This window comes from Rhinatrema bivittatum, chromosome 5 (assembly GCF_901001135.1).
Source record: "Rhinatrema bivittatum chromosome 5, aRhiBiv1.1, whole genome shotgun sequence".
In the NCBI taxonomy this organism is placed as follows: Eukaryota; Metazoa; Chordata; class Amphibia; order Gymnophiona; family Rhinatrematidae; genus Rhinatrema; species Rhinatrema bivittatum.
Window position 1 is genome coordinate 290,084,800 of NC_042619.1, and position 10,292 is coordinate 290,095,091.

The 10,292-nt window shown below is 40.8% G+C and overlaps 1 protein-coding gene across 1 annotated transcript; it reads right to left on the reverse strand.

The window, feature by feature from the left end:
• Positions 1 to 2,986: 2,986 nt before the first annotated feature.
• On the reverse strand, positions 2,987 to 9,959 carry NEFL (neurofilament light). Its single transcript, XM_029604108.1, has 4 exons — positions 8,914 to 9,959; positions 7,376 to 7,500; positions 5,692 to 6,011; positions 2,987 to 3,629 (listed from the first exon to the last, which is right to left on the reverse strand). Exons 1-4 carry the CDS (start codon positions 9,955 to 9,957, stop codon positions 3,394 to 3,396), a joined length of 1,725 nt encoding a protein of 574 aa, XP_029459968.1. The 5' UTR covers positions 9,958 to 9,959; the 3' UTR covers positions 2,987 to 3,393.
• Between the last annotated feature and the right edge of the window lie 333 nt (positions 9,960 to 10,292).

Sequence of the window (10,292 nt, forward strand, 5' to 3'; positions counted from 1 at the left end):
AAGTAACAGCACAACAGCAGAAGAGTGCGTGTGGGTATCATAGAGAGAATGAGTGTATGTCCATTTGTGTCAGAGAGAGAGTAAATTAGTGTATGTTAGAGAAAGAGCATGTGTGTATGTCAGAGAGAAAGAAAGAGAAAGAGAGTGTTGTATGTAGTGTCAAAGTGAATGTATGTCAGAGACAGAATGAATAAATGTGATGACAAGGGAATTGGAAACTAAATCTGTGTCCAAGTTATTTGGTCAGAGATTTCTACAATATAGTGAGTTGTATTTCTATTTAAATTATAGGCATTTCTAATTCTGCATCTATGTAAAGGTATTTGCATATTCAAGTTCATTTCAGCTAATTATATATGCAAATTCAATGCAAATGTTTGTCCTACATTTTGTCCTCCTTATGGGAGGCGAATGTCCTCTTTGTCGGGTCCTTGAATTTGGCCATTCTCCACAGGTTAGGGCTCTTCAACTTGGAAAAGTGATGGCTGATGGGGACATGATAGAAGTTTATAAAATCATGGGATGGAACAGATAAATAAAGTCAATTATTTACCCTTTCAAATAACATTAAAATAAAGGAACACTCCATGAAACCAACAACCAGCCCATTTAAAACAAATTTAAAAAACATTTAAAAAAAGTTGATTTTTCGCTCTGCACACAATCAAGCTGTGGAATATGTTGCCAGATGATGGGGATGGGTTTATGGTGACAAGCACAGTGAAGTTTAAAAAAGGTTTGGACAAGTTCCTTGTGGAAAAATCCAAAGAACAGTTTTAGCCAGATAGACTAAAGAGAGCTATCATCATCCCTGGTAGTAACAGGAAATAGATCCACTCTATGAGGTCTGCTGGAGACTTGTGACCTGGATGGTCACTATTGGAGATAAGCTGCTGAGCTCAATGGACCTTGGTCTGACCGAACATGACATTTCTTATATTCTTATTCCCAGTTTTCCCAGAACATTTCAGACTGCAGCTATTTATTGATGTAGAACAAAATTCTGCTGGACCTATTCATGCCACTCATGCTTTGCATGACCCAGAGCAAATCATGCTAGCTTCCAGCTCCTCACCTGACTGCTGGAATGAGGTGCCATTAAACACACTTAAAAACACTTGAAATTAAGTAGTTCAACCCAACTTATGTAAATTAAACTTTTGTCAGTGTCTGCCAGTAATAGTTCTTTATGCACTTACACATGAGGAAAATATTCTGCTTTGAGATTACAGTCACCTTGAGGATGGGGACATGAAATCTATCAGCGCTGTAATGTTTCTTCTTATCCTCCTGGATGTGCATTATTTAATTTCCAACAAACACCTACTTGGTGCAAGGGACTTGGCAAAGAGTTACAGAAACTTTCACTTAAGTTACCCATTTTTAAAGCCAGCCCTGGGTGGCAATGTCCGAGCCATTACCATTTGAAAGCCATTTGATGGCACATGAAAAATGAGTTGGGCTCAGTTCAGTTCCCAGTATGCAAGTGTCTGCATCCCCTAAAACTCCCATCTTATTTAGCATGAATTGGTATCATTATTGACAGTTTCTCAGCTGAGACCAAACATTGCATAGGAATGGAGACTGACTCATCTCCTTACCTATAGAGGTGGACCCTCCAGAGCAGGGTTGTGGCACATTGATGGGACAATGTTTGTGTATGTGTGTGTGTGTGTGTGTATGGGAGGGAAAGCTTCCACTGCCACTGCTGATGCTGTATATGCTTTGTGGTTAAATGCAAACCTTTGGTTCCAGGGCTGTCACCTGACATTTTTCACAAGCACTGAATTAACTAGAAAAATAATAAACAAATAAAATGTGTGTATATTTTATTTTGTCTTCTAGATATTATTTTTTATTATTGGGTAGCTAGGACTATCAAGACTGCTTGTGATTACAGTATATGTCTACTCACACTCCTGTGATCTACAAACAGTCAGTATTGGAGGTCCATTTCTCTGGGACATTATATGGGTATATGGTCTTCATTTCTGCAATATATAGTATCTTTCTTGCCTCTTCATCATGTTGACTGCTTGCATACAGAAAACTATGTGAAATAACCCTCTGGCATAAAGCTGCTTTGACAAACTCTCATTGTGTCCTTGTCACAACTCAGTGAGGAGATGTGCAACAGAATTCACAGATTTTTAGGAATCTCTGACATGAGTTGTGATGTGAGTTTATTGAACTGAGACCACTTCAGTCTCATATGGGCCAGCTTGTCGGGGATTTGAGCTGGGGTCCTAGACGTGAAAGGCTCTTAATGGTATGATTGATCTCCTGAACCATCCAATCCACCACATTGGACAACACAAGACCTTTTAACTTGTCCTGTGGATGGCTGCCCAGTGATTTTTCAGATCTACTGTGCTTATTGATTTAAAAAGGTGAGGAGTGGCTTAGTAGTTAGAGCAACGAGCTATAAACCAGTAGCAAGAGTGTTTGAATCTTGTTTCTCCCACTGACATTCGTTTATTATCTTGGACAAATCACTTTATTTTTTCTTGACTCAGGTACACACTTAGATCATAAGCTCTTTGAAGGGGGGACTAATATATATGAAAAACCTAAACTAAAATTTAAAAAGTAATCTAGAAATGCAAAATATTATTATTATATTTATCTATACACATATTGCCTTACTGCCCAGTAAAACTGATTTGGCAGTGCCTTTCCTGAACGAACACCTTTTCACAATGACCAACCAGAGATGTGATGATGCAGAGTCATCATAGGTGCTATCTTCCACTCTGAAACTTTTACCATGAGTGGATCACTCTTATACTGCAATCCTGAACTTTATAAGACTCTTTCAGCCGACTTTGAATGGGTAGATAAAGACAAACATGAGTTATTCCTGAAATGGTAACATTTTTGCATGAACCAAAAACCATCCCATGCCTTCTAGCATAACACATGACAAGTAGCAAATGATATTTTGTATGCACTTCTTTAATTTTATTTACTAGATGTATTGCACAAACCCACCGAAAACCTTCTTGGCTGCATTCTCACCATCAGAGTTTTCACAAATATTTTAGGTAATTTAGCATTTTTTTTTTACCAGAGACAATTTTTAAAATGATCAGTATTCATATTTTAATCTTAAGGTTTGAATCATCTGGAACTCACAAGTAAACGCCATGCTTCTGGTAGCAAGCCAGTGAGGTTCTGTGCAGGCAAAAAAGACACTTTGCATAGACAGGTGAGAGAGAGAGCGAGAGAGAGAGAGAAAGAGAGAGAGAGAGAGAAAGAGAAAAAAGAACGCAGAAGAAAGTGAAATCATGGTGTGATTACTTCCAGTGAATTAAAGGTGAGTTGTCTCATTTGGCATAGCAGATTTAGCTCAATTATTTATTGGTCTTCTTGGGAAACCTTAAATTATCTGGTTTAAGCTTTCTTTGCTTTGCTTTCTTCTTCTTCTCCATCGTCTTTCTTTTCACCTTCATCAGTTTCCTCTTCAGCCTCTTGAGATTCCTCTCCTCCTTCTTCTTCTTCTCCATCTTCCTTTCCCTCTTCCTCTGCCTCTCCCTCTGCCTCTCCCTCTCCTTCTCCCTCTTCCTCTTCTTTCCCTTCATCTCCACCTTCTTCATCCTCTTTTGTTTCTTCATCCTCTTCTTTCTCACCTTTATAAGACACAAAATAAAAGCATTGTCAATCATATTATTGTCATTTATCAAAAGCTTATCGCATGCGAAAAGGCCCTTTTTGTGTGCGATAGCATGCAAATTAGGGAGGAGGAGTCGGGGCGGGGAGGGGGTGGAGTCAGCAGTGTCTTCGCTGCCAGCGATAACATTACCAACGTTATCGTCGGCAGTGGCACACCGAATAGCACCACCTTTCACTGTGGCGCTATTTGGTGTGAAAGCCGGCAGCTGGCACACCACGGTGATGCGAAGGCTGCGGGCTTTCGCAGGCCCCCCCCCCCCCCCCCCCCCCCGTTTTCGCTGGATTCATCATTCAGTGATGAATGATGAATCCAGGCCATAGTTAGGATGAAGTACTACTGTCAATCTGGGATTTTTCTAGTCACTCTGTTAAATACTTCAGGGCATTTCTTTTTAGAGCAATTTTCTCTTTCTAGAGCTAGGAGTGACATGTCTGGGAGAAGACACCCTCAGGGGCTGATAAATAAAAAAGAAAATATAGCAGACTACATTACAGGATTGAGACTATGCTTTTTGAAATATTTCCTACTGAGCTTCTAAGGAGTCTCTTGTTTCCAGGGGCATTTTGTGGCTGCTGCCGAATCAGTTTTAATTTTAAATGACTCAGCTATTGGGCTGTGGCATGCCAAGGGCTTAAAGCTTGCAGATTTTCACTAACCAGGTCTAAACCTAGTCTTTTCCCTGTCCAAATGACTAGAAGAAATGCAAAGTGTACCTAAATAGGTGCCCATGCTCCCCCCATTCCACCAAAGTAACTGTAGCATTTATAGTTTGGAGATGTTCAAATTCATATTTTGCCAAATGTGATGGTGCCCCAGAAATATATTAAACTTTATTTTCAGGTATATAAGAGTCCTTTGCCTTCCCCAGTGGGTGCCCATTTACATGCATGCTAGGAGGTAGCAGGAAATAGGTTTTTCTTCTCTGTGCATCCTTGAGAATTATCAACCATTCTGGGCCGCATTTTTAGAAGAGTTTTGCCATGCACATAGAATGAGAGAGAACCTTGGAAAAACATCAGAGCCCTATTTGTGGTTACACAAGACCCTCTGTACAGGTGCAAGACTTTTGACCATCCTGACCATGACTTCTACAACCCTCCCTTGCTAGAATATTCAAAGTTCCTGGCTCTTAATAAAACAAGTTACAAAGTGCCCAGCTACTTGCCTTAAGATGAGCTGTGAACTCACAGAATTAGTTGTTTCTAGTTTGTGTTTGGCTTTTGTTTTCACCCCAGTTTGCAACATCACCTCTGACTGAAGAGGGCAAAGTAAATTAAACCTTGTAATAATAGTTTCCATTATATCTCATAAAATACAAACAAAAATCAATATGGTTACCCTGCATCTAGCAAGTATTTGATTATGTAAATGTTTCAGGTTTTACAGTAGGTAGAAATATTGTAAGACATGAAAGTGCTGGAATAATGGAATTGGCAGTACTATTAAGGATTGGACAAAATAAAAGTCATTGAAATAACCCATAATTTTGTGATGAAGTCTGATGCTGGGCTACATTCTATCCAAAATGTACCCAGGTTTGTACCTAAGTGCGAAGAAGGTGAATGTGACTATCTAGCCTGCATGGAATTCTAAATGACATACACACCAAGCATGGGGTATGCAAGTCATTGTAAATGTCATACAACATTATTGGTTATTTGAGTTACAGGTGCTATTTGTAGGGTTCTGTTTTCCAAGATTTATTCTTTAGGAATAGCATAGGATAAAGCTTTTGGGGGAAAAAATGAACCATTGATATAGTAGGATATGCAAGCTACCCATGTATTATTATAAAATATAAATGAGCACTTGAAGACATTTTCAGAAGAAGTTACAGAGGTCAAAAGAAGACCAGAATGCCAGTAAACCCCATCTTCTAATTGCCTATATGTTATCTTTAGTACTGACAGTATAATGAGCAACATATCATACCTCACTGTGTTGAGCATCAAGTAATATTCTTTTTACTTTGGGTATGTTTTACTCCCGAAGGGATACCTCTAGCATTTCATGTTTACCTTCTTCCTCCTCTTCATCTTCCTGACCTTCTTCTTCTGCCTCCTCCTTCTCTTCCTCTTCAATTTCTTCGTCATCTCCAGGAGCCTCTGCTCTGGCCTCTTCGGCTTTAGTTGACTCTATTGTCTCCTCAACGTCCACCTGTTCTTCCTGAACATGGCTGGTATAGTAAGATGGGAAAGACCTAGCTGACATTAGGTAGGAGCTGCTCTGCAAATTGTAGGCCGACCTGCCAAAGACTGGGGCGCTCTGGGTGTAGCCACTAGATATGCTCCCAACACTGGTAAAACTAAGTCTTGTTTCTTCCCCTTCCAATAGTTTTCTGAAAAAAAAACCAATAAACAAACATCGGTGCATAATGTTAACTACATGTACCAAACCAGACCTTTAAAAAAAACCTTTCTAACATAAAAGTTTCAACATCTATACCAATGAATAATGTTACCTATAAGTGTAACAGCTTCACTTTTACTTCTTGATTTTTAAAAATAAATAAAATACAACTTCTTATAATACATAGCACAATGGTCACCAAAACATTTATAGTAACACTACTGCACCTAGGACTAGAGCATAACTTTTAAACTCTTCTACTAGTGGACTTTATGAATGACTTTGTGGAGATTTCAGAGCTTTGTGAAACATTAAAATTTGAATGTTTCCTGCTGCTATCATATTTCAGTAGGTAAACCCACTCCAAAAATGTTTTTAAAACAATTTTTTATGTTTAACTGTTTATAACAGAAATATGTAGAGTATGCAATAAATAATTTATTGTGGAGTGAAATTATATTCTCTGGCAGCAGACTACAATTATTGATTAACCCGGTATAGGTTGAAAACATAACAGTGGAGCATTAGTTTTCTGGAAAAATGGCTTAAAAACTCATGAAAAGTGACAGAGATTACTAAGCAGCTCTTAACTGGAACAAGTTTGCATTCTAGTGTTTGATTTTCAGTCCTTGAGCACCTGGTAAGCCATTTTCTTGCTGTATATACATGGATGATTATTATAAAGAATATTTTTAAATTGTAAAGAAAATTAAAAATAGTTATATTTATATCATATGCTGTTTGTAAGTTGATTGCAATAATGGCATGGGAAACTTTGTTTATTAAAAATTCACATTGTTACATGAAAATTCCAAATTATATTGCAAGATTAACATTAAAGCTTTAATTAAATATATTGCAAAATCCATGCAGTTAATTTATATTTTAAAAAAATCCTGTTATTCACCAAAAGGATTTCTAGATAATGCTGACATTTGAAAAGTAACTGCTGCATCTGTGAAAAACTAAATAAAAATAAAATTTGCATAGTTTGCCACACAAATAATTTGTAATCCTAAATTCTGCATGGTATATAAAAGTTTAATTGAATTGTCTTTTTAGTTGTGTTTCCTGATCTTTTTCTCTAGGTTCATCCTATTTTATCAAGCTCAAAAAGAGAAAATACATGTTAAATAAATGCATTGCAGATCTAAAAGCCGGCCAAAGACATGACCTATTTTTAGCCATTAATATGGTTCCACCTGCTTCTCCCTTCCAAATTATTCAGTTGGCTGTCACTGGGAACTGACATCTAAATGAGAATTGTGAAACCAGGAAACAACCTTTAGTTCTGAGGGACAAAAGCAAGGCGTGATGACTATGTATGATGCAGAAAATATTCCCAGTTCATACCTGTAAGCGGCAATTTCAATATCCAAAGCCATTTTCACATTCAGGAGATCCTGGTATTCTTTCAAGTATCGTGCCATCTCACTCTTTGTAGACCTCAATTCATTTTCCAGTTTGTTTATTGTATCCTGTTGGGTATAACAACCAATACTAAGCATTGTCAGGTCTGCAAATGGTTCAAGCTACATAAGCTTTCTCTGGTCCCTCTGCAAGCTATTGGATTGATTGATACACAATAGCAGGAGTGGACAACCCCAAGTCATACAGAGTCACAAACAGTCTGGGTTTCACAATATCCACAATTAATATCATGAGATAGATTTGCATACAAGGGAGGCAGCACATACAAATCTATTTCATGCATGTTCATTGTGTTTTTGACTCTCAGGACCAGAGTTGACCATCTCTGCACAATGGCATGAGGTCCAAATGCATCTCTATGATGCTGACCAAACTAGTAAATAATATATTTTGTGAAAACCTAACAATAATTCCTTCAATTGATGGGATTAGCTTTCAGCTATTACCCCATCTCATTTTGGAGCCCTTCAGCTTTTAACTGGTGTCTTCAGCGTCTTCACACTGAGCAAGGAATGCCTGCAGACGCTGTTCTCATTGGGGATTATTTGCAAATTAACAGCAGATCAAATTCAGTTTAATGCTTAGAAAAGATAACGGGGGCACAACATGTTTTCGTGTTCAGGTTTAGCCAATTAGAAATACAATAGATTAAATGTATTACATTTTTGAATAAGGAAAATCATTGTATTTTATATGAAAGTAACTTAAAATGCAAAATATATGAATAGATTTTTGTTCTTCCTGTCCCTTCCAGTTTCATATCATATAGCTCTCTTTCGGAACATTACAGTATTTCATTTTCAATTAGCTCAGTGTTCTGTTAACTGCGAAAATGTGACTTTATCACAAAATAAAAAAAACAAACCCAAAAACAAAACAGAAACATGACAGAATATAGGGATCTCAAGATCATTCTAGACTGCTTATATGTATGTTACTTCAATTATTTTGCATCAAAGGATAACAGGAATGAGCCTCAGTTTATCTTGTAAACATCTGATTTTTTTAGCTGGATTCTCACCTCCTCCTCTTAACACATTTTGGTTTTGCACAACCTTCTCACTCTTAAAAGTGTTATAGTAAGGTGTCTGCATCCTGCGAGATAGGCTCTCCGCTATGGCTGACATAAATTCTACCTTTCCCCTCAAACAAAACTAAACCGCACTTGAACTATTTTTCCCAAAGTCATCGCATTATTTAACACTTAAAGATACAATGGAGGCAAAGCTATATCCAAGTCCCTTGCCCACCCTTCTCGGAACTTGTGCCCTTTATTCAAGGTCCGGACCTTTCCCCCCTTGTCAGCAGCAGTTTCATTTGTACATTATAAATTGTATAATCTCACTAACCCCACCCCCCTTTCTAAGAGTCACAGAAAGCAAACTGTAAAGCGATGCAGATTTTCGGGCCCCCTCGGTTCCCGGAGACCGCCCCCCCCCCCCCCCACGCACTGTGGGTACCTGTAAAGCCATGATCTCCGCGTTCTGCTTCTCCTCCAGGTCCTGCAGCTGCTTTTCCAGCGCTTCGTTCATGCCCCTGCAGGCGTCGATCTCCAGCGACTTGGCTTTCAGCAGCCTGCGGCTCTCGGACATCTCGTCCTTGGCGGCCCGCACCGCGTCCGTGTGCTTGGCGGCGCTCTCGGTCATGACGGTGAAGCGGCTCTTGAACCACTCCTCGGCGGACTGCATGTTCTTGGCGGCCAGCTTCTCGTACTGGCAGCGGATGTCCTTCAGGGCGGCGGACAGGTCGGGCTTGGAGACGTCCATCTCCACCGAGATCTGGGCGTACTGGATCTGAGCCTGCAGCTCCGCGATCTCCTCCTCGTGGATCTTCTTCAGGAAGTTGATCTCGTCCATCAGGCTGTCGATCCTCTTCTCCAGCTCGGCTCTGGCCAGGGCCGCCTCGTCGGCGCCCTTCCTGACCTCCATGAGCCTGCCCTCGGCATCCTCGCGGTTCAGGATCTCCTCCTCGTAGCGAGCCTGCAGGCTCCGCAGGGTCTCCTCCAGGCTCTCCCTCTCGCTGTGCAGGGACTGCTTCTCGCTGCTGGCGTCCTCCGCCGCCAGCCTCAGGTCGCGGATCTCCTGCTCGTAGATGGCCCGCAGCCTGGAGGGCTCGGTGTGCTTCTGCCGCAGCACCAGCAGCTCTGCCTCCAGCACCTTGTTCTGCTGCTCCAGTTCGTGCACCCTCTCGATGAAGCTGGCGAACCTGTCGTTGAGATCTTGCAGCTGGGCTTTCTCCTGCGTCCTGATGCTCTTCAGGTCGTTGCTAATGGCGGCCACCTGGCTAAGATCTAAGTTGTCCACGGAGGGGATCAAAGACGAGGAGGAGGAGGAGGAGGCGTAGCTTCTTCGCAGGGAGACGGAAGAGATCGGAGCAGAGAGGCTGGTGAAGGTGGAGCGGGGCGCCCCATAGCTACTTCTGACGGTGGAGATGTGCACCCTGGGGCTCTCCACATACCTGCGCTTGTAGGAGCCGAAGTAGGGCTCGTAGCTGTAGGCGCTCATGGTGGCTGCGTTGCAGAGCAGTGCTCTCTCTCTCTGGCAGCCTTTATTATAGCGCGACAGGTCTGACGCAGCCGTAGCCCTGATCAATCAGCACCAGGGACAGCTCCTGCCCAGCCTCTCAGAGCTAGCTTGGCAGAAAGCGCCCCTTCAGCTGCTGTTCCCCTAGCAGTCTTATTCAGCATCTCCTTCTTTACCTTGCTCAATCGCTTGGCTACGACAGTTTCAATACCAAGAAAATAGCTAATAATAATACTATAATGACTTCGTATGCATATATACAATATCTCTATGTTCCATGTCTGTAATGAGAGAATCTGTCAGGCTTCTTTCCTGGT